Consider the following 23,809-nt stretch of genomic DNA (forward strand, 5'->3'; position numbering starts at 1 on the left):
ATCGAAATCTAACAGTTAATAGTAATGTTCATAGATTTCAAATCTACGAACGTGCATAGAAGATTCATTCTCATATATATGTATATATATATATATATATATCCTTGCAATTATGTTTTGGTGTAATATTAATTAAGAAAAAAAAAAGCCATAGGCTAGCCCAATGGTTACTACCCGAGTACGAACATCTCATATTACAATTTATGTTTAGGGTCCCTTGTGTGAGGATTACCTCTCGTTCTCCCCTCTAGAGTTATATAGCGGGGGTCATCCCAGGAGATTAGTCAAGCTACAGTAACTGGCATCTCTTTACTCGCTTGTCTTTACTTTATCGCTTGTTGACTTTGTCAATATATATATTAATTATGAAAAGAAAAAACATAATTATATTCTTAAAAATTTCATATGGGCTTTAGGAATATGAAATTCATGGCCCATTGATTATCTGGATTAAATCTAATGGTTTATTCATTTGTTTTTTCCCCTTTTTAAAATTATATATAATGTTTTTTTTTAATTCTTCATAACAATAAATAGTTTGGTCTACTTTTTCTATATATTAATTATGAATTAAAATTTAAAGTAACAATAATTATTTCTATTTGTGAGAAAAGAAACCTATCTCCCAGCGTGTCTATAATAAAAAAATGAACAACAATAATAATAACTATTATTATTATCATTTTCAATTTTTCTCTTACAATAATAACATATCATAAAACCTTGTTTTATTAGAAAAAAAATACTATTTTTTTAATTAAAATTTTATGAATTTAATCTAAACTAATCTTTAACAGGAGATTAATGATTACTTAATGAGTGCTCAGTGCCTCATACCATTCTCAAATAATTTGATGCATATCTAAACGTGGGCAGAGTAAGTGATCCCCATATATTGGGAATAACTTCTTGGAGCCAATTGGAGCTCGGTGATCATTGAATGCTCAATCATTAATAAACACTAAAAAAATAAGACCCCTTATGTTTTTAAGTTTTAAAAATAATTTTTTAAAAATATTTAAATAATTAAAAATGGCACACATTTATATTAATTTATTATTATTCATATATTTTATTATTTAAATATGTGTTTTTTAACATAAATTTTTATTATATTATTTATTTAATTATTTAATTCAAAAATATATAATATTTTATTAAATAAATATATTTTAATAAAATATATAATTTAAATAATTAAAAAGATAAATGAAATGATGAGATAGACATTAACATGAAATTTTGGGATAATATATAACCAATTAAAGTTGAGGAATGATCAGCATCGAACGTGTGACAGTATGCCACGTGTCGAGTATCGGACGTTGACCATGCCTCTGCTGAGCTGGTCCAATCAGGTTCCATCCGACCACGATTCTTGACTCATCCCTCGTTTTATTCCCCCACGTGCTCCTCAAAACAATCGATCCACCTTACGATCGCCTCGAGATCATCAACATCAACGATCTCAATGAATCCTCAACGGTTAACCGGAAAGTAAAAAGTCACAGTAAAAATACACGTGGCTGTCTGCTAAACACTCGTGTATTATAAGACCTTCACTCCTGATAACCAATAGATTTAGCCCACGTGTAGGAGTCTGAGTTAATTAAAGAAGGCCTAGGGTATAGTTTATGCTGTTCTATCGTACGGACACGTCGGAGGTTTGGAGCGATATAAATGGTGACCAACGAGAAGGGAAGAGAGAGAGAGAGAGAGAGAGAGAGAGAGAGAGAATTTGGGTTTTAGTGCCTGATTTCTCGGAATTTTGTGCGTAGATTGGTTGAATTGGTCCACCAGATCTGGGATTTATTTTGGGAAGAAGGGATTGGGAGGTTTTTGGTAGTTTTTTTGACGTTTTTCTTGCGGTTTTTGGTCCAGGATCGGCTGGAAACGGGTCTGGAATTGGGGAGATTGGTGAGGAGGTGTTGTTTTGGTTTGCCAGATTGGATTTGGAGTTGTTTGCATGGATTGCTGGGAATTTGGAAGGAAATGGTTGATTTTTGGTGGGGGATTGGTGGTATTGGGGGATTTCGGGGTGGATGATTGGTGTTTGATGCTGCATTGATGGGATTTGAAGGGATTCTTTCGTTCTTCACAATTTTGTTGGAAAATTTCCTTTTTTTTTGAGATTCCGGTGGATTCAGCAAGTCAAAATTGGTGATTCTCTTTATGGGTGATCCGAGATGTGCAGGCTAGAGAAGTGGCACATGGGTTTGAAGGCGAAAGGGGAAGCGAAGGCGGAGAAAAGCAGAGGATCCATGGTTTCCAGGCCGAGAATGAAGCTCTGGTTGATCAGAGCTACTACTACGGTGCTTTTGTGGACTTGTGTTGTCCAGTTGACGGCCATCGGAGAGATGTGGGGGCCGAGAGTATTGAAAGGGTGGCCTTCTTGCTTTACCCATTCTGGTTTCCCCACTGGGATTGAAAAGTCTTCTTCAGCCCTTTCCACTATAATTAGCAGAGAAAATATTGTGCTTCCACCAAAAAGTGAGTTTTTTTTTTTGCCTTCTTTTGTGCCTTCTTGCGTCACTGCATTCTGCTTTCGTTTGGATTTGGATTGCGTGGGTTTGGTATTGATTTTGCGTATCTGCTAGATTGTTAATCATTTATATGACTGATTCTGATTTATAGACAGGATTTGTAAGTATATTGAATGCTTTGAATGATTTGATACAGTGCATGTGTTGCATGTTTGTCAAGAGAAGATCAAATTCAATGCTGCAATATGGTGCTCTTCTCCTTTTTTGGCGTGATTCATGATATATGATTGTTAGCATCTTCCTTCCACTGTTTGCGTTTGATGTTTTTAGTATGCTTTCCTTATTTGCATATCTTTTCAGGAATCTATAAGAATAATGGTTATTTGATGGTTTCCTGCAATGGAGGGTTGAATCAAATGCGAGCAGCGGTATGTGTTTGATTATTTATCCTTCGCAGGTGTTGGATGTATCTTTTATCATTTGGCCTTGACTTTTGTTTAATTTCTGCCTCATGTATGTAGATTTGTGACATGGTTGCTATTGCAAGATACCTAAATGTAACTCTGATAGTACCAGAGTTGGATAAAACTTCCTTCTGGAATGATCCTAGGTATGTTGTACTTGGATGAAATGGTTATTCGAAACTGAAATTTTACTCTATTTTATGAAACTTATTGTAGTCCCTTATGAAATGGCAGTGAGTTTCAGGATATTTTTGATGTCGATCATTTTATTACCTCGTTAAGGGATGAGGTTAGGATATTGAAAGAATTACCGCTGAGACTGAAGAAAAAGGTAGAGTTAGGAATGCTCCATTCCATGCCTCCTGTTAGTTGGTCTGACATCTCTTATTATAGTCAACAGGTCAGGTTCCTCTTTTATGTCTCGATTAGTTTTTCAGCTTGTCATTTGAATCTTTGCTTCATAATGAGCTAACATTTGTTATGTATATTTGAAACAGATTCTTCCATTGATACATAAACACAAGATATTGCATTTAAACAGGACAGATACTCGGCTTGCCAACAATGGTCTCCCTACAGAGATTCAGAAACTTCGGTGCCGGGTAAACTATAGTGCACTGAGGTTCACTCCTCAAATTGAAGAATTGGGAGCCAGAGTCATTAAAATGCTACGCCAAAATGGACCCTTTCTGGTACTTCATCTTCGATATGAAATGGATATGTTGGCCTTTTCTGGCTGTACCCATGGTTGCACCAATGAGGAGGTGGAGGATTTGACAAGAATGCGGTAATCTATTATCTTCTTTTTGTTTGCTTTTTCTCTGCTATTCTATCATGCTAATATATGTGATTTCCATTGGCAGCTATGCATATCCTTGGTGGAAAGAGAAGGTTATCAATTCTGATCTCAAGAGAAAAGATGGTCTTTGCCCTCTAACGCCGGAGGAGACTGCCTTGGTTTTCCGGGCATTAGATATAGATCAGAATGTCCAAATATATATTGCTGCTGGGGAAATTTATGGTGGACGTAGAAGGATGGCTGCCCTCTCATCTTCTTATCCAAACATTGTCAGTACCTGTGTTTCCGACACTTTGCCACTGATATGTGATTTGTTTGCATTCATAATTTAATCTTTTCTAGACTCATGTGATATTGATTGTTCGGTAGGTGAGAAAAGAGACCCTACTACAAGCTTCAGACCTTCAATTTTTTCAGAATCATTCATCCCAAATGGCTGCATTGGACTATTTGGTCTCCTTGGAGAGTGATATCTTTGTTCCTACATATGATGGGAACATGGCCAGAGTTGTTGAAGGTCATCGCAGGTACTACATATCTCTCATTATAATGCAAATCATGCTACTTGTCTGAGCAAACAAAACTGTACTTAGCTCTGTAAAACATTTCAGGATTTTAGGTTTTAAGAAGACTATCCTATTAGATCGAAAGCTCTTAGTAGATCTTATAGATCAGTACCAGGCCGGATCTCTGAATTGGGATGAGTTCTCTGCTTCTGTGAAGGCAGCTCACGCGAATCGAATGGGAATGCCTTCCCGAAGAATTGTGCTTCCAGACAGACCCAAAGAAGAGGATTACTTCTATGCCAATCCACATGAATGCCTCACACTCACTATGCCAAATGATCGACAAACTGTGTGAAATTCTCTTTCCTTACAATGTGTTCTTATAGAGCATCAATCTTCGAATGTCAATGCGGAGATACAAAGGCTTAAATGCCGACGGAGGAGGAAGCCGAAACTAAGAATTGTCAAGCAGTTTGGGCTTGATTAGTGGACTGCTGGATACACAAGTTATAAGCATGAATTGATTTTTTTTTTTTCCTGAAATAACTTGATTCTTGTATAGACGATGATTGAAAAGAGATCGAGGAAAAAAAAAAAAGGAAATTCGAGCTGCATGTATAACACGAGATTGAATGTGAGAGAAGATCGGTTTCTGCAGATTATTTTCTGAAGATTATTATGTTCATTGTGATATCTGTACTGAAATTTCTGACTTGCTAATTCTATTTCTAAGATGTTACAATTGAATTTTTAATTTTTTTTTCAGTGTATTTTATGTGAAGTTTTTCATTGGAGGAATCATACAAAAGTCATTATTTACTGTGAATTGATATTGGAATTATTTTGAAGGCATGGGAATCTATGACTTGTGTAAAAGAACAGTTCTGTGGTGGACATAAATAAAGATTGGGTGGATGAAGTTATTATGAGATTCTTGATTGGAGTTGCAAGTGTTAAAAAAAAGTCCAATTGAGATGATTTAGGGTTACAAACACTAAGTCATTTTGATTGATTGATTAGTGGACTAGAGCTATCCCCACCAACCCCACTGATTTTGATTCCATTTTGGTGTGGTGTGTATTGGTGATGGGTTTGTGTGGAGTGACCACTATCTAGGGTTTTAAAATTAGTATTCATTAAAGAATTTTTTTAGCTTTGTGTTTTTGGAAAAACGTCAAAACTATATTTATATCAACGATATGTATGGGTTAATAATTAATTATCCAATCCGCACACTCTCAATCGGAGACCAAGAGTTTGTGCTGTGAGCTTGCCGCTGGACTATGAGTGATTTAATAGTTTTGAGTTTTTTTTATTTAGCGGAACATAATTTAATACTTTCTTAATTTTATTTAAAAATTTTTTTGTTCTCACAGTCCACAAGGGAAAAAGCACATCATCATCATTAAAAGTAAAATTTTAAGAGAAAATGACCTAAAATGTTTCTCAAAAAGTTACAAACAAGCTCAAAGTTATCTCTAACACTTGCAACGAATAATCAGTCCTGTTTTTCATTGCAGACATAAAATCAAGCTTCTAAATTCTGTAACACAAAAAAAAAATATATATATATATATATATAACATCTACAAACTATTTTTTTAAAAAAAAAAATCAAGAATGTAGACTACATAGATAAGAAGTAATCAAAACAACAAAGAAGGTAGAATGAATAGATAATGATTGAATGTAATACAAAGTGAACATTTTTGTTACATTTATGCCTTGAGTTCAAAATGATCTTTCTTACAATGGATATATGACTTTTTTTTTTTAAAAAAAAATCATATTATAAAATAAGATGAGAAAATTGCTACCATATGAAATGAAACAAAAAAAAAATAAAATAAAATAAAATAAAATAATGACAACAAGTTTTCCAATTCCATCATTTCATTCACTTCCATTAATACAAACAAAAACATTACTATGATCCAAGGAATAATATCCCAAAATTTTTACTAAGGTGGCAAAGAATAATTTGCTTCCAAAAATGTAACAATATGAAGCCCATAAATTCAAAAGGCAAGATTATTATTCCAACTTTTTTCGGTCATTCTTCATTGCTTTAGTCCTAAATATATATATATATATATATATATATATTCTTGATGAGGTACAAACTCACTTAAAATATAATTGAAATAGACCAAGGAAAAAAACATTAAATCTCTTAAAATAAAGAGTAGTACACTTACAAAAAACTCAAGAATCTTTGGCTAAGAATCTATGTTTTCACTATTTCTATTCATTAATATAAACAGCATTTGAATAGAGATAACAATTACTTTGGAAGGAATAAATCGATTCATCGCTTGATTTATGTTGTTCATTCAAGTTTATATTGTCATCTTTTTGTCAATCCTAATTGAAAATGTAGCAATGGAGATAAGAAATAACATGAACCATGCGAACAATTTTAATAGCTTTCGATAAAGACATCTCTCATTCTTTCAGGAAAAGAATTGTCTTTTAATAAAGTACGAAGACAACAAAATATAATAACGAACTTTCATATATTCTAACAATGACAACACCGATTTTCAGAAACAAATAATTCTGTATAAATTGGCTTTTAATATCTAATAGCAATTGACAGTTCCAATTGTTGAACACAAATGGAACTCTTTCTTATATTGATGAAGTTTATATAATTTAACCACAAGAAACATCGATCGTGTCCGTGTAGGCATTTCATACGTTTACTATGAATGTGAAAGCAATACATGACTTGTTACCTTTGTGATTACCTCATTCTTTTGTAACATAAATAGTGGATTTACTTGATTGACCTATAAAGAGAAGAAATATGTAAGAAAAAAAAGATGCTATCTTGATGGAGCTAAATGTAGAGATGTGAAAGAACAAAGCAAATACCTACAAAGGAAATCATGACTGATCTCATATTTGATCACAATGTGGTATGAGGTCTCAGATAATTTGGAATCTGCATCATGAGTTATTTGTACATCTTAGGTACATAAAAGGTAAAGCTATAAAGAAAAGTTGGAAAATAGATAGCAAATTCGACTACTTTTTGGCTTATCGGGAATTATTCCTCATCGACACAATTGTCCCTTTTACAGTTTGGCTTCATATTCTTTTTTTTCATTTCATAGTTTGCTTTACATAAAACAAAAACATCCAAAATATTGATTGAAGTATATGAAGGCAACATAGGAAAGTGCTATCCACATATTAACTAAACAAAGACAAGTAATTGCAGAAATCCAACATACTAAAACACCTTTGTAGGAAAAGAAAAAAATAGACGAGCACAATTAATACCCAAGTGGTCATTGCTAGACATACATGAGAACTTGAAACACTATATTTTTCCTCTCCAGCAGAACAATTTAAAACACCAAAAACAATGCAAATCCAGAACAAAACAATCATAAAAAAAATAATAAGAATGGAAGGTATCTGAAATAAAAAAAACTCAAATAGCAAGCTAAAAGAATTTATTTCTCACTTAAAGCTGCAGATAATTTGTAATGTTCACAAGATTAGCAATAAAAATAATCGAATACAAAGGTAAAAGAATTCCATTTCTCAGTTAAAACTGTAAAACTGCAGATAAATAATAAATATACAACAAAGCACATACAGTGAAATGAACAAGATTAGCAATAAAAATACTTGAATGCCAAGGTAAAAGAATTCCATTTCTCACTTAAAACTGCAGACAAATAATAAATCTGTGAAATAATGAACAAGATCAGCAATAGAAATGCTTGAGTGCTAAGCAAAAGAATTCCATTTCTCACTTGAAAACATACTATGAAAACCGATGACTTGCCAATCTCAGAAGAATTACATTCATAGCAAAAAAGAGAATTGTGTTAGGGAATACAGCTGTGTATACAGCTGTATATCTATATTTGTATAGCTACCTTATTTATATAACTGTGTATCTATATATACCTTGTACATTGTAGGTTTTGTGTTAATGAAAAATTGTTTAATCTTTTCAACCTAACAAATTGCAGGACATAAAAACTATTATAAAGAATTACCATTACAAGAGTGTGCAATTTTGTCACAACAATCAATTTTCCACCTAATTCACACATTAAGCCAAAAAAGATAAATGGTAGAAATAAGAGAATCAAAGCATTACAATAGTCAAATCAGGTATAAATGAAAATTTTTCAACACTGATGACAAAGATCTTATCTTTTGACATTTTACTGAAAACCTTATACAAAATTCAGCAATAAAACTAGGGATCTTTTCTATTTATACATGCATTGATGAATTCCATGCAAGAATATGGTTTGTTACAACAAAGAGAACAGTCACAGAAGCATCAGCAGGCCTAAATAGAGCAAAAGATAGTCTAACAAGCAAAAATTCACACTAGAACTTGTTAAAAAAATGCATACAAAGTAGCAAGTAATCAAATTTTCAGCCTATTTCTCTACAATGGTTAGTTTAGATTGAAGAAAAATACAAAAAAGAAAAAAGAAAAAGAAAGATTTCAATTTTTTAGCCCAGTTCTTCAAATTTCTCTCAATCAGAGCAAACCCTAAATTGAATCTTCTCAATTGTCAAAAGAAGATGATCTGAGCATGAAATCAGTATATCGAATCGAAATCAAGAATGAATCGATGAAAAATCCAAAAAAAAAAAAAATTCGTTCGATGAAAAATCAGCATTTTTTTAGTTATCAATGAAAAAGGAAACTTTTTTGGGTCCAAATCAAACCCTAATAATTGATGATATTTGTAAATTAACCCTCATAAAAGTTCTTATTTACATTTTTCTAATACCTCAAACAGCCAATATTTCTTGATATATATATATATATATATAGTAAATAATGAATTAAAAATTTCTTTTTAACATAAATTGATATACAATCTAAATCTATATATAATATTAAAGTAGATGTATAATTTACTCCGAAAATATTTCAAGGTATAATTTTAATTTTTTTTAATATTTAAGTTTTTATTTATATAATTTATAATATTAATAATTAAAAAACATTAATTACACCAATTATTTATGCAATAAATATCCATTAAACTTTTGAAATCCAAGATATATATTAGTTTTGACGGTAGGATTTATTTAATTATATTATTTTATATATGATGTTGCCTCAAAACTTCTCACAAAATTTTAAAAACTCCGATGCGAAGCCGGGAAGAATGTCTAGATATATAGTAAAAAATTAGAAGCACAATTTTTTAAATAGTTTGTTACTACAGTACAAATCTAAACTCTCAAATCTTATTTCTACAACACCTCAAACCTGCACAATTATTTATTAATCCCATATATATATATATATATTAATAAATATACAATAAATATTTTTATTTGAAGAAAGTCAGGGATGTGCACACCTATGAAGTAAGCTTAATATATATATTTATCCTCATTTTATAAGGATTTTAGGATTCGATCTTGAGTACTCCCTGAAGTAAATAAAGATCCAGTATCAATAGATATAGAGACGGTTATTTTTTTCTTGATGGAAGGCGGCTGAAATGAGAGGGACTTTTAAAGCTTGATCAAATGGTTTGAAAGAGAGATTTAAAAAATATTAAAATAAGTTAAGCCCACAGAATATAAAATTTTAAGAAAATAATAAATTTTTTTTTTTAATATTAAATATATATATTATATAATTTATAAAACCATAATAATTAAATTTTTATTAATTATAAAAAAAAAAGAAAACCGTGGGCAATCATTGTCAGAGAAGGACAGGGCTTGTTACCGTAGGATGTCATGTACCAACGGTTGGATGGACCAATCACGGAATCCAATGGGCTACTCCCGTTGTTCCGCCGGTACACCATACCGGCCCAATTGATTCCATCCACGTCACTACATTACGTCACTTTTTTTACACGTGGCGCTTATCTGGCAGAAGACGTGAACCTCCCGCCCTTCAAGAGCCTTCGTTTTAAAGATAATGGAAATTTTGTGTTTTAAACCCTCACTTATCTTTATTTTTCAAAAAGATCCCTCACTCAGGAAACTTTTAGATTTATTAATTTTTGTAATATTTCAAATAATAAAAATAAAAATAAAAGCACATTTTGATAATTATTCTTTGTTCTCAATTTGTCAATAAGCTTAAGTAATATTTACTATCTTATTTTAATTTATCATTAAAATTATAAAATATATGTCTATTGTTATACGAGTTGTCGTGTATGATAACAGTTATACTGTTATAATACATATTTAACAAGAAAAAAATAAAAATGAGATTATACCATACGAAAAATCGAGCAATATCATTGAAGAAACTTTCATAGTTATTAATTTTTGTAATATTCCAAATAACAATTTAAAAAATAAAAGCACATTTTGATAGTAATTCTTTCTTTTCAATTTGTCAATTAATTTCAGCTATATTTAATTTCTTATTTTTATCTATCATTAAAATTATATTGTACATGTTTGTGGTCATACATATTGTCATATAAGGTAACATTTATAATACGTATTTAACAAGAAAAAAATTAAAAATGATTGTTACATAGTACGACATTACTTTCTTCCTTTAATCTATCATTAAAATTATATTGTAAATGTCTGTCGTCATATAGATTGTCATGTACAATGACAATTATAATATGCATTTAACAAGAAAAAAAAATGGTTGTTATACATTATGACACTACTTTCTTATTTTGATCTATCATTAAAATCATATTGTACATGTTTGTCGTCATACAAATTGTCGTGTACAATGACAGTTATGATGCACATTTAACAAAAAAAATAAAAATGATTGTTATATAGTATGACAAAACTTTTTTATTTTGATCTATCATTAAAATTATATTGTACATGTCTGCTGTCATACGAATTGTCGTGTACAATGACAGTTATAATACACATTTAACAATAAAAAAAATGACAGTTATACAACACAACAAATCGAACAATATCATATTTATTTAATAAAAATTAAATTTCAAAAATTAATTATGAACTTAAACACCCCTAAATCTTTCATAAACAAATTTATTCATAAGTAATAACTTGAATTTTTTCTTTCCATTTAAAAATTATTCAAGTACTTCAAGGTTGGACCATATTTCAGGGTGTGGTTTGAGAAAATTATAAAATTAAAAACAACATAAGGGGTTATTTGCAAAAATAACCGGATGACTTGGTTAAAACCATCCAAAAACGGCGAAAGGGGGAGAGGGTTTTTCGAGATTGGGGGGAAGAGTTGAAGGCTGGAATCCAGACCGTTGGATCTCCTCCCCGATCGCCTCCCGCCGTCGGTTGCTGATCCTCGCCGCACCGCCGCCGGAGACCCTCCGGTCGTTATCCGGTGAGTCCTAAACCCCATCGCGGCTCCTGATCTTAGATTTTCATCATGACCTTGTTTGAATCTCGTGTTGGTGTTGCGCTTTTGCTTGAATTCGCTGTCGATTTGGGGATTCTAGGGTTCTTTGATTCCTCGCTGAAAATGTATAGCGTTTCTTAGTTGATAATGTTTGTGAACCCGATCTGTTCTTTTGATTCAGTTGATAATCGATTTTTTTTTTTTTGTGATTGTGAAAACGGGGCAAGAAATTTTATCATTTTTTTAGCCATTGATTGTCTTTGCGGAGTTTTTTATTTTGATTTTTTGATTTTCCTCCTTTTTTTTTATTGTCAGAGATTTTTCTCTCGGTAACAATTTAAGCAAAAAAACAATTTTTTTGGTTTGAGCTTGATTATTTATGAGTTATTTTTGAAACATTTGGGTAGATTTTATGTTGGATATGATGGATTAATGGTGAAATATGCAAAATTTTAACACTGTGATTTCTTTTGGTTTTGAATGTTCATTGTTTGATGGGTGAATTCTTTGTTGTTTATACATCGAAGTTTGTTATGCTTGTTTGTGTATGTGACAACATAATTCCAGTAATGAACTTACCAATGAACAGCTGAGATAGGTAGAGGTAAAATTTATGTTAGTTTTCTTTCTAGTTTGGGTGGTTGTATTTATATTCATATGATTATGTGCAGGTTTTGGTTCTTATGCTTTGTAAATTGAACAATCTGATGTGTTGTTCAATGTAGGGGTTTAGATTTCCATCTTCATTTTGTTCTCTGTACATCAACTCTTTCCAACTGCTTGTTTGAGGTCTGAAGGTTGGTTCTCATTTTTTATGTCAATGCTTGATTACTGAAATTAACTAGTCTGTCAAATTTTTGTATCTTGAAATTACTGTTTTTGTTTTTCTTTTGAGAAATATGAGCGGACCTTTTCTTTAAGCACAAATACTCATTGAACTTCTTAGTCCTAACCTGTCGCTTGGAGGGAAAGTGCCTCACACAATATGTGAAATTTTAAATTGGAGACGGTTTACGTTTGGACAGTCTATTTATGTATGCATGCTTATATTCGAAGTTTATTGTAAGTCAACATTTACAGAAGCTCTAGATTCATTTTTAGGCACAATACCTCAACATTCACGTGGTTCATCTTTTACGACTTCTTGTTCTTTGGTTTTTTTACGGATGCGACAAAACCTAACTAACTGTGGTGTCGGTATTTGCATTATTGTTCATATACGTTGGCATGGGTCTTAAATATAAATAACTTTGCTGCCCTATTTTTTGGAAACAAATCATTGTTCCATGTATGAGCTTTTACGCCAAATACTAAATTTAGAATCTAGGCAGTGTCTCATTGTCCTTCTAGAAAAGTTAAAAAGAATACCGCTACTTCAGGTGTTCAACATAAGTATCATTTTGTCGCCACGTGCACCTGTTATAGTTATGTCATAGTCAACTGATAACTGTGTCCCCTGCAGGTGTTCTATCTTGGCCTTCATATAGTAGTTTTTCTGATGACTGTTCCTCTATAGGGGTTGCCCCAGCTTCATTTTGTGTCAAGCACAAGGTATCCATTTTAAACTCTTGGTCTTAGATGATAAATTTATGCTTTTAAACTTTCATTTTCATTTAATTATGTTAGTGAGAATATATGTGTGTGTGAAATATTTTAACTTTTTTGCATTGACAACATCTGAGAGAACCTTCTTATGTGATATGCCTATTCTCATTATAATTGAACCTTGTTAAAATTACATTGTGTCCACATTTTTTATGTGCATCGAACTTCACTATTTTATCTATTTTAATCTGTTTTCACTGTATTCTTGGTAACATTTTTGATATAATGAATGTGAGATCAACACCTGCACTTTAGAGGAAATGATGGAAGTTATGGTCATTATAAATGAACTACTTGTTTCTTTCTATCTCATTGTGTTAACTCTTTCCTTGCAGGAATCTGTAAGATTTCTGAAGGATGCGCTCGGTATCCATCATTATGTTCATTGAAGTCATGTTTTCACTCGACGAAAGGTCCTAATTGGATTCACTTGCCTAGAACTTCATGATCATTTGTGCTCATCGGCTTCTCTCCGTATCCGCGCCAGCCTCTGTGTTTGGCATGCGAACGGACAGGAAAAAGAAGAAGAACAACCTTTCTGTTGCTGTTGCTTCAATCCTTGGTGATTCTACGCATTTGCACTTATTACCCCATGTCTCCTAAATTGGACAGCCCTGTGCAGACCCAGATGGCAGTTTCTGTCTTAAACCACAGCCTTCGTGGTGATCGCCATGGCAACCAGAAATCTGAAGGTAAGCCTGTTGGCCGGAGACGTGTTTTTGTCCAGACTGAAACTGGCCTGGTTTTGGGCATGGATCTGGACCGTGGAGACAATGCCCACACAGTGAAGAGAAGATTACAGTTGGCACTCAATTTTCCTACTGAGGAGAGCTCACTTACATTTGGAGATCTTGTTTTGAAGAATGACCTTACTGCTATTCGACGAGACTCACCTTTACTTCTTACCAGAAATAACCTGCAAAGGAGTTCTTCCACCCCATGCCTTTCTCCATGTGGTAAGGATCAACAGCAAAGAGATTCAGGTGGTCCAATTGAAGTCTTAGGATGTTCAAGTCGCTGCTCTCAGACAAAACAGCTTGTCAAGGATGTTGCTAAGGCGATCAAAAGTGGTGTGGACCCCGTTCCTGTTCATAGTGGTCTTGGTGGTGCTTATTATTTCAGGAACAGTAGAGGTGAGAGCATTGCTATTGTGAAGCCTACTGATGAGGAGCCATTTGCACCAAATAATCCAAAAGGTTTTGTTGGGAAAGCCCTTGGACAACCAGGCCTGAAAGGGTCAGTTCGAGTTGGTGAGACAGGGTTCAGGGAGGTTGCTGCATACCTTCTGGACTATGATTGTTTTGCAAATGTTCCTCCTACAGTCCTTGTCAAGATAACCCACTCGGTGTTCCATGTCAATGCCGGGGAAAATGGTTACAATTGTAAGAATCATGACAAGAATCAGAATCTGATCAGTAAAATTGCTTCGTTCCAGAAGTATATTACCCATGATTTTGATGCAAGTGATCATGGGACGTCTAGTTTTCCTGTTGCTGCGGTTCATAGAATTGGGATACTTGATGTTAGAATTTTTAACACTGATCGGCATGCGGGAAATCTTTTGGTGAGAAAGGTTGGAGGCGGAGTTGGTAGATTTGGTGGTCAGATGGAATTGATCCCGATTGATCATGGGCTTTGCCTGCCAGAGAACTTGGAGGATCCTTATTTTGAATGGATACATTGGCCCCAGGCATCAATTCCTTTCTCTGAGGAAGAGCTTGAGTACATCGCTAATCTTGATCCAGTGAGCGATTCTGAAATGCTCCGGATGGAATTGCCAATGATTCGCGAAGCATGTCTTCGGGTTCTGGTTCTCTGTACCATTTTCCTTAAGGAAGCTGCAGCTTTTGGGCTTTGCCTGTCGGAGATTGGAGGGATGATGAGTAGAGAGTTCAAGGGAAAGGAAGAAGTGCCAAGTGAGCTGGAGCTTGTGTGCATTGAAGCAAGGAGGCTAGTGGCAGAAAGAGAGCTGTTTCCCTCAGAAGCTGAACCTGGAACTGAAGATGATATTCAGTTTAATATTGAATTTGAAAACTCATATCCAATGTCGCACAAAGTACTGACGCCATGCCATTTTGGAGGTGGAACATTGATACACACACTTTCAAAATTAGAGGAGGGCTCAGAGGAGGAAGATGAAGATGACAACAATGAAATGAGCAATGTAGAAAAAGGTCCTTGCTACCGCAATGTTCCTCGCCAGCTTCCTAGCGTCTCAAATCTATCGGTTTCGCTGAAGGGCATCGGTCTTCATGAAAAACGTAAGAGGTTTACAGCAGTAAATGGTTCCATCACTAGCAAAGATAGCAGTAGCAGCAGTGCAATAGGTCGTCAGGCGGGGAAAAGGAGTGCCTGTGAGCAGCTTCATAGGAGCAAGAACTTTGTAAAGCTGTCTGACATGGGGGAGGAGCAATGGGTGGCTTTCCTTGATAAGTTTCAAGAGCTGCTTCATGGTGCATTCCGCAACCGCCAATCCATTACTACTAGTCAGATGCAGAGGCTCAGGCTCGGGACTTCTTGCAAGTTTTGATTAGGAGACGAGGATGACTTTTACTTTGTTTGCTAGCAGTTTGTTGTTTGTATGGCCTTGCTGGTAGGTGTAAAGCTCCGGAGAAGAGGGAAATAGAATAAGACATTCATCGCTAGGCTGGTGAAGTTTGGTATGAGCGATGCCGAGGATATAGTTGGTGCTGCTTATGTATATATTTCTTTGGTCTTAAGCGCGAACATTATGTTACATGTAGGTTGTCATGCTCAGCCGGTCTGCCTGCTCTGATTGTTGTGTGCTATTCATAGAATTAACATTTTAGAATAAGCCCTTTAAAGCTATTTAGTTTCATGGATTTGCATGTTGTCTTCTCCAGGACTGTAATTGTTTCCTTTTATTGACTAGTTCTGCAATTCATTTCACCAGTAAGATTTCTTAGTCATTGAAGAAGTTGTGTTGATAAATGAGCATCAATTGGGATTTTGGTGTTATCTGTAGGAATGTGTTTTTGTTCTGTATGTTTCCTGATGGAATGAATGGGTTGTTTTGTTCAAAGTTGTTGCAAAGTTTTACTGATTCATATGAAAACATGGCTTAATTCCTGAGCATGCATCCTTCTTTGTAAAGGGAAGAACAGACATGTCATGAACTTCACTTCAAATAATTCAGTTATTTTTCAGAAGATGAACAACTTTTACAGCAAAACATTGATGTACCTAAAACCCACAAAACAATTTATCAGCTGACAGTTCATAACTACAAATGCTGAAGAAAAATGTCATTGAAGTCTTTCCATGTGTGGGTAAAAAACAGTTTGAAAGAAACAATTCAGCAGGTTGCACACAAGTCTCAATTCATACACTGAATGTTAAAAGAATCCCACATCACCTCCATCGCTGTTCGCCAGCAGACACAGTCGAACAAAATGAAGTTGCAGCGGTTGGCCGGCTCTTCACATGAAAAAGGCTTTTTGCTAAGATTAGATTTGATCAACGACGAACAAATCACAGCAATGTTGTTCTGCTTTTTGGCAGCTCGTCTCACAGATAAATAGAACGCGAAAGAAAGACTCCATGTGTGTAGTAACCAAAGCACAACTTCACAAAAATGAAACTTTGCCGAATCTTGTTCTTGTTCTGAAAAGTTAAAAAAATGGACAGCAGCTTCGGTTTGAAGACTTTTCTTACAATATGCCCCTCAAGCAACATTTTCAGTTGATGGAAGTATCAAATCTTGGCTCGTAAAAGCAAACCTGACTATTACACAACTGGAGTGCGCAGCCGGCTATCCAAGACCAGACTTTTCTATCGACATCATACAGCAGACCTTTTCCTTGGTTCCATGATGTAAAACATATCAAGTTATCTTGTCCAAAACATTCAAATCTTTCGGCCGACAATCTCAAGAGTGCCCTGAAGTACTTTGGCGGCATCTTACTTATTTCTACCCATACCGTCTTTGCATGATCCAACTCCCAAATCCTCATGCTCTGAAGTGTGCTGTACAGCCCAATCCTTCCAACCAAAAACAAGCGCTTTTGCGCGCCAGCAACTAAATAACCATCCAGTAATGACCTTGGAAACTTGGCCGGAATGTGCTCCCACTGCCCTGTATCCACCTTGTACATCATCAAACCAAGCGGTGAGAGAGTCTCTAAATACAGTCTTGAGTCACAAAATGCCATCTTCGACGAACATAGATTTACAGCAGGCATTATCTGATGAAGAGACCACCGATCAAGTTTCGAATCGTACACTTCAGTAGGCAATGTTTTATCACCATATATATCACTTGCCGCGATCACTTTGAATGATCGGTCTGTCCTATTAACAACCATAACCAGTTGCCTCTGCTGATTATAGTGCATGCTCGGTAAAACCCTCCAGGCTTGAGTTAGGGGATTGCATACCAAGGTTTTGAAGCTAAGCCCATCGAATCCAGAGAAACAAACAAGCCCGCCGGAGGATCCAACCAACCAAAATGCCCAGTCGGGTAGAAAACCGAAAGGGATCTTATACCATGTTTTCAATGGTAAGCTGAAAACCGAACACTGATGAGTTTGCGCATTCTTCCAAAATGTGAGAAGACAAGGTCCATGGGACGGAACTTGGGAATGAAATTTGAGAAAACTAGAATCATAGAGAACGGAATTCCACCTCTTGCAAACCGATCTCAGCCTAAAGAGCAAGAAAGGAGGAACGCGAGCAAGAACCTCATTCAACAAATCCTCCGGCAATAAACCCCATATGCTATCCTCCATTTGGACATCGGGGTGAATGATTTTGCTAAATGTTGCAACCGTCTCTTCATCGAAACCTCGAGGCTTTGTCTTGATAACTTTTTGTCGAGATGGGCTTGTATTCCGAACCCCATTTCTCACCATCACAATTGTATTTTTCAGATATTCATTGTCATTTGAACTGCTATCTTTCGGTCCCGGCAATGAACTTAAGTCTCTAATCCCAACCATAATGATTGCACAAAAAATTGAGAGCTTCACTTGCCCATCATCATCAATCACAGAATCCAAACCCTAACTCTGTTTTTCCACTTCATACATTCAACAACAAGCAACAAGATTTCTCCAAGTTTTTCAAGGAGCGTCGCATAAGCACAATATGAATGCTAGTATATAAAGAAAAATCAACAAATTCCCAAATTCAAGCAAACCCTAAAGTCAAAATCCTGCATAGCAAATCCAAAAAACACAAGATCAAAACCCTACTTTCAACAAAAAGGGGGTAAAACAAACATCCAAAAATCACAAACTTGATCAAAACCATAAGATTCAATCCGAAAGTTATAGATTTAAAATTGATCAAAAGAAAGATGATAAAAAAACCTAAAAACCCTAAGAATGGAGAGTTCTGGGACAAACCTGACCGGATTTGAGGAATTGAAAACATTTTGCACCGCAAAGAGGGATCTTTGGGCAGAAAGAGACCATCTTGGAGGAAAATTTGGGGGAGAAACATGAGATTGAGAAATTGGAAGGAAAGAGCCCTTTTGGCAACGACCAGTGCTCACGTCTGATGAGCTTTCATTTTGTCTCCCACTTTTAATATTTAGAAAAATGTGAAAATAATAAATAAATAAATATTTGGAATGGAAAACGGGATAGAAAATTAAATTCATTAATAAAATTTATAAAAATAATAATAATTGAATTTATTGATTTTCTTTTGTGTGGAAAATCTTAAATAGTTGTAGAGCATTAATCGATATTAAATAATTTTAATTTGTTATTTTATATTAATATTTTCACGATTAATTTGTTAATATAATTAATCTATGTTGGTTTCACATCTTGAATTATAAAGTAGTAGTTGTTGTTGTTAGGAGAGGAAAGCTTCTCCAACTCTTTCAAAAATTTTTTTTTTTTCAAATTTATTAAATCTCCAAAACTTTTAAAATTTTTATTTTAATTCATATATTAGATTAAAATTACAAAATTGCTCAAATTTTATCTATAATTGGTCCCCTGCAATGGGAATTTTCACCATTCTATTAAAATATTAGCAAAAAGTTTTTAAAAAATAAAGACTAAAAAATAAATAAGAAAAAGTCACAAAAACTATACAATTTGAATGGAAATATATAAAGAATGTTTAGTAATTTTCCATCATCACCATTATTATTATTATTATTATTATTATTATTATTATTATGAGAAAGCCTAGTTCATCTTCAAAGTGAACATGGCACACTTCCAATTTTTCCCATCATTTTTTTTTTCATATTTAATCCATATGATTGACCAATATACTTCTTATTTATTATTATTATTATTTTTTTTTATTTTTATTTTTTGGCATTAGATGATAATAACTCCAATTTGAGATTAATAGTCAAAAACATGCACTGATATGAAGCGCATTCGCAAGCTGAACAACATCATGCCCTCATTTTACGTGGGTTTCAATTTTGAGTCTTCCCGAAATGAGAATCTTACGCAAAGAACCTGGTATTAATAGGCCAAAAGGGCATTGGTTATAATTCTTATTTTCCAAAATACTTGCACTCTACTTAAATAAAAGTTTGTGTAACACTTCTCTTGCTTTTCCCTCCCAAATCACTGTGCTTCATGAGTACAGAGCTTAACACAGCAGAAAACCTGCTGAAAAATAGTGAAAGAAAGATGCAATCAATTAAAACAGAGGCAATAATGCAGTAAAGATGCTCAATAGTTGTTGTTCATGTTACTCATAAAAACATAACTTCACAAGAATAACAGTTAAAAAAAAAAAGGTTTAACAGTGAAAAGGTAAAACAAAGAGTTGTACAGTATTATACAAATCATACAGCTGCAGTTGGGACATCAAATTTGTCTGAGATGATGAATGCAATGAATGTCTCAACATATATAACATTATTGATTTTGGATTTGTTTTCTGAAAACAGTACAAATGGAACATGAAATTTGTCTGAGATGATGAATCCAATCAATGTTTTTCATTATATTCTTCAGTATCATGAGAATGGTTGTCACATGTCCATCTGTGTGAAGTTTACAGGCACTCACAAGCATATTTTTGTGTGCTTTGTTTGTTTCTTTCAAGTGGACATTGAGTGCAATCATTCTCAGAACCAAACAAAGTTTTGTTTTGAGCTCAACTTGCCTGGTTCTTGCAAGTCTCTGATTCTCGCCTATCACATACTGCCATATGTCTATTTATTTTTTTTATTTTTTGCTATTGTTATTAATTTTTCCATGGACACATGGCATCGTATGATAGATGAGAATTAGGGATTTGCCTGGTTCTCAAACCAGTCAAGTTGAGCTAATTTTTTGGTGTGCCTCTTGAGCACAGCCAAGTTCCACTTGCTCTTTGTTATCTCTGATACTTTTGTTCCAATACAAAGACATAAAAATGGACAACAAATATGGAAACTGATCTTGCAAACATATACTTTATTAAACAATGCACAATTTATTCCAAAGCAAGGTTTATAGCACATGATTCTCAACATAGATATTGAGTTTGTTCTTTAGACAATTCAACAAAAATATTACTTAAACTGAGAATATTGATAATTATAGCATTCAGTCTTTGAACATTTAAGAAGGTGAAGGTTTGATCTTCTGGACGAGAGCGAAAATGTCGCTGGATATTGCGATCGAGTTTGACAGAACAGCAAGAGTGATCATGAACACAGATAAGATCTTATCTCTTCTAGTTGCGACGCCGTGAGGATCCCTGAAAAAAGTGGAACAATGGAGGTGAGAATTTTGTGAAAGATGATGTTCTTCTTCATTGTGAGAGAATAAATCTAGTTGCATGTTCACCTGAGGGCAAGGGCCGCAGGGAAGATAAAACCGATGAAAACTGTGGCAGTAGCACCGGTAAATTGGAAGGCGTCCCAAATGCTTGGAATGAAATTTGCTGCCAAGAAGATGAGTGAGAGAAGTATTGCTGTTATGGATCCAAACCTACAGTTATCGGATGACAAAGGTCTTGATGACGGGAAGAGTAGGCCGTCCAAGTTGAGCCGGAGCGCGAAGAAGATTATGGGAAATACGAGCATTATGTGGAGAGCATAGCTCACACGGACGGTATCATTGAGAAAACCGCTGTATGGAATGCCAAGATCGGAATCGAAGTTGGCAAGCACATCATCTAGAGTGGAATCGCCGAAGAGGAGGTAGCCGAATAAACTTGTGGCTACGTAGATAGTAGAGCAGAGTGCTAGTGAAGTACGCACGATTGGTTGTATCTGAGTTGGATCCTCAAGCTCATTCTCAATGGTATGAACTGCAGAGTAATCAAATTTTATGATCCTTCAACTCCATGGTTTATAAGCAGTCTAATTTTATTTGAAATTTCAATTCAATTGTTCAAAATCATTTGCAGAAATTATTAATCTATACATAGGTTCGAGATGGACAAAAAATGACATAAGATATCCATCATGCATTTATAGTTTACTTATCCTACAAATTTAATTGTACTGTGAATGTAAAAATTCATAAATCTAAATTCATCGGAGAATGATTACCGTTGTAGTGGCAGATGTATGATGTAACCATAACAGGGACAACGGTGAAAAGGCTTGAGACAGATGCTAGATCAGTCAAAGTTGGGAATAACTTCGGCATCGGAATACTTCCACTCAGCAGTTTCACAATGGCAATTCCGGCAGTAATAATAACAAAGACAACAGCAAGACCAACTGATAAAGCAGAAGTGTATTTTAAAGAATCTGCAGGCAAAACCATTGAATGATGATGATTCATATCACAAGTAAACAACTGCACAAATACGAAGAAAGTTAAACTAATATCATGGATAATTTTTCTTACCTACACGTTTAAAGCAAGTCAACGGAGCAAATACACAAAGAGTAGTAAATAAAAGAACAACAGCACGGCCATTCCACCAATGTACACCAAACCATCCTTCCAGGACTCCAAAGTGATGAACACTGCTAGCAGATGTTCCAGAAAGCACATCACCTTCACACAAATAGATATGCATAACTTAAGGTTTCGATAAAACTATATTAAAATGAAAATCGAGTATAAATCGGTCATCAAGATCACATAATCATAAAATAATTCACAGGAATGACAGAATTTATTATGCAAAAACTATCTCAAAACTACTTTTCATATCTCCAATGACATAGAATTCATGCAAATAAATGAAACAAACTATAATAATCAAAATATCTCAGAACTACTTTGATAACTCAGATGGTTGCAATATAAGAGATTTATTAAATTAAAAGATCAGAGCATAATATCATACCGATGATTATCATGTACACAATCATAACTCCAATATTATTCACAACCACACAAATCTGAAGCAGCATCCTCCCAATCCTCCCAAAGGAATCTCCCATAACTCCTGCATATGAGCTTGTCTTGCCTGCTCTGCTATACCTGATCAACATCTCAATAGAAGCTTCGGTAAGGAATGCAACAAAGATTATCATCACAATCCCTGGAACCAAGCCCAAGAGCTTCATGGTTGCAGGAAGGGACATAATCCCAGCTCCAACAATGGTTGTGGACAAGTTGAACACTGCCCCAGCAAAGGAAGCTCCATTAAACTCACTGAAACCAGCTTCTTCTTCTTCTTCTCTTTTGGTTGGTAACAAGGGAGCCTTTTCATCAGGAATATGTCTTCTCTTGCTGCTGCTCTTATTCTCAACATGTGAAATGCTATCAATAGTCATGCTAAATACTTTTGGAGATCTATGAATCAAAATCTATAAAATCAACTGAATTTAGAGACAACAAGACTCTAAACACCAAGAAAACTAATTCTCAAAGCTAAAAAAAAAAAAAGATTTTTTAAGACCTGAATCACTTTTCAGTAATCAAAATAACTGAAAATTCTAAGAACCGATTCACAGTCTGAATCTTTTTCAAACCTAGACTTGTTTCTATGTGAATCTGTACAGAAAATTAACAATTTAGCATCAATATCCAAATTAAGAAAATTTAATCCAAATTCACAATAATAATAATACTAATACAATTAAATAAAAGCTTAGAACAGCACTTCCTAGAGAACTTTGGAACCCTAATAAAAAACCAATAAACAGCTGAAGAAATCAAGGAAAACACTCCCAAAATTCCTCTCCTCCAGCCAATATAAAGACCACAGCTAGGGTTTCCGTTCCGTTCACGTCTCCTTGGGTTTGGGTCCTTATCTCAGAACGCGGTGACAAAAAGCCGAACGATACGACTCCAATCGCTTTCAAAGATGAAAAAGATGAGATTTTTACCAAGGTCCCGATCAAAATCGCGGTAAAATTCTAAAATAAACGGAATTTCCCACAGTTTTAAGAATCGTTGAGTTTGATCGAGAGCGGAGAACTTGGATCTTCGATCAAAATCTTCAAAAAAAACCCTAGATTTGCGAACGAGAAAGAAGATCAATATTCTCCCGAGCAACGGTGAAAAACTGGGGTTTATAGAGATTTAATTACAATTAATTAGAGTATTATGCGCGTTGCTATTTTCCATTAAAGTCCTCATCTTTGAATTAAATACCCAAGTTATCCTTGCTGAAAATTTACTTTTAAAGGGATACTTAATTGAAAAATAACTTTCATCTTTTTAAATTTTTTGGCATATTATGAATTGGTCCACATTTTCATATTATATATATAATTGCGGAAGAGA

At 34.3% G+C, this 23,809-nt stretch overlaps 4 protein-coding genes across 9 annotated transcripts; 2 read left to right on the forward strand and 2 right to left on the reverse strand.

Annotated features, from left to right (window-relative positions):
* Nucleotides 1-1,692: 1,692 nt before the first annotated feature.
* On the forward strand, nucleotides 1,693-4,862 carry LOC120279091 (rhamnogalacturonan I rhamnosyltransferase 1-like). Of its 2 annotated transcripts, none has more exons than XM_039285951.1 (8): nucleotides 1,693-2,490; nucleotides 2,844-2,911; nucleotides 3,005-3,093; nucleotides 3,182-3,347; nucleotides 3,445-3,734; nucleotides 3,811-4,015; nucleotides 4,116-4,273; nucleotides 4,358-4,862. In XM_039285951.1, exons 1-8 carry the CDS (start codon nucleotides 2,187-2,189, stop codon nucleotides 4,605-4,607), a joined length of 1,530 nt encoding a protein of 509 aa, XP_039141885.1. In that variant the 5' UTR covers nucleotides 1,693-2,186; the 3' UTR covers nucleotides 4,608-4,862. The 2 variants fall into 2 exon arrangements, with proteins under 2 accessions (XP_039141885.1, XP_039141886.1); XM_039285952.1 differs by lacking the exon at nucleotides 1,693-2,490 and adding an exon at nucleotides 2,754-2,772.
* A 6,572-nt stretch (nucleotides 4,863-11,434) lies between these two features.
* On the forward strand, nucleotides 11,435-16,169 carry LOC120279335 (phosphatidylinositol 4-kinase gamma 5-like). 4 transcript variants are annotated; one of them, XM_039286257.1, is made up of 4 exons: nucleotides 11,435-11,564; nucleotides 12,251-12,376; nucleotides 13,042-13,130; nucleotides 13,520-16,169. In XM_039286257.1, the coding sequence occupies exon 4, from the start codon at nucleotides 13,777-13,779 to the stop codon at nucleotides 15,712-15,714; it is 1,938 nt and encodes a 645-aa protein (XP_039142191.1). In that variant the 5' UTR covers nucleotides 11,435-11,564; nucleotides 12,251-12,376; nucleotides 13,042-13,130; nucleotides 13,520-13,776; the 3' UTR covers nucleotides 15,715-16,169. The 4 variants fall into 4 exon arrangements, with proteins under 4 accessions (XP_039142191.1, XP_039142192.1, XP_039142190.1 ...); XM_039286258.1 differs by having other exon boundaries at nucleotides 12,305-12,376; XM_039286256.1 differs by lacking the exon at nucleotides 12,251-12,376.
* A 145-nt stretch (nucleotides 16,170-16,314) lies between these two features.
* On the reverse strand, nucleotides 16,315-18,716 carry LOC120279336 (F-box/kelch-repeat protein At5g15710). Of its 2 annotated transcripts, none has more exons than XM_039286262.1 (2): nucleotides 18,556-18,716; nucleotides 16,315-18,357 (listed from the first exon to the last, which is right to left on the reverse strand). In XM_039286262.1, the coding sequence occupies exon 2, from the start codon at nucleotides 18,140-18,142 to the stop codon at nucleotides 16,883-16,885; it is 1,260 nt and encodes a 419-aa protein (XP_039142196.1). In that variant the 5' UTR covers nucleotides 18,143-18,357; nucleotides 18,556-18,716; the 3' UTR covers nucleotides 16,315-16,882. The 2 variants fall into 2 exon arrangements, with proteins under 2 accessions (XP_039142196.1, XP_039142195.1); XM_039286261.1 differs by having other exon boundaries at nucleotides 18,551-18,716.
* A 1,848-nt stretch (nucleotides 18,717-20,564) lies between these two features.
* On the reverse strand, nucleotides 20,565-23,551 carry LOC120279396 (amino acid transporter AVT6A-like). Its single transcript, XM_039286329.1, has 5 exons — nucleotides 22,422-23,551; nucleotides 21,974-22,126; nucleotides 21,670-21,873; nucleotides 20,960-21,425; nucleotides 20,565-20,870 (listed from the first exon to the last, which is right to left on the reverse strand). Exons 1-5 carry the CDS (start codon nucleotides 22,852-22,854, stop codon nucleotides 20,732-20,734), a joined length of 1,395 nt encoding a protein of 464 aa, XP_039142263.1. The 5' UTR covers nucleotides 22,855-23,551; the 3' UTR covers nucleotides 20,565-20,731.
* Nucleotides 23,552-23,809: the final 258 nt, after the last annotated feature.

This window comes from Dioscorea cayenensis, chromosome 16, assembly GCF_009730915.1.
Source record: "Dioscorea cayenensis subsp. rotundata cultivar TDr96_F1 chromosome 16, TDr96_F1_v2_PseudoChromosome.rev07_lg8_w22 25.fasta, whole genome shotgun sequence".
In the NCBI taxonomy this organism is placed as follows: Eukaryota; Viridiplantae; Streptophyta; class Magnoliopsida; order Dioscoreales; family Dioscoreaceae; genus Dioscorea; species Dioscorea cayenensis.

Coding starts and splice junctions, on each gene's coding strand:
- LOC120279091 (XM_039285951.1), top strand. CDS start 2,187: ATGTGCAGGCTAGAGAAGTGGCACATGGGTTTGAAGGCGAAAGGGGAA. Junction 4,016..4,115: donor CATCTTCTTATCCAAACATT/GTCAGTACCTGT, acceptor ATTGTTCGGTAG/GTGAGAAAAGAGACCCTACT. Junction 4,274..4,357: donor GTTGTTGAAGGTCATCGCAG/GTACTACATATC, acceptor AAAACATTTCAG/GATTTTAGGTTTTAAGAAGA.
- LOC120279335 (XM_039286257.1), top strand. CDS start 13,777: ATGTCTCCTAAATTGGACAGCCCTGTGCAGACCCAGATGGCAGTTTCT.
- LOC120279336 (XM_039286262.1), bottom strand. CDS start 18,142: ATGGTTGGGATTAGAGACTTAAGTTCATTGCCGGGACCGAAAGATAGC.
- LOC120279396 (XM_039286329.1), bottom strand. CDS start 22,854: ATGACTATTGATAGCATTTCACATGTTGAGAATAAGAGCAGCAGCAAG. Junction 21,874..21,973: donor GACTTGCTTTAAACGTGTAG/GTAAGAAAAATT, acceptor TTTTGCCTGCAG/ATTCTTTAAAATACACTTCT. Junction 21,426..21,669: donor ATACATCTGCCACTACAACG/GTAATCATTCTC, acceptor ATTACTCTGCAG/TTCATACCATTGAGAATGAG.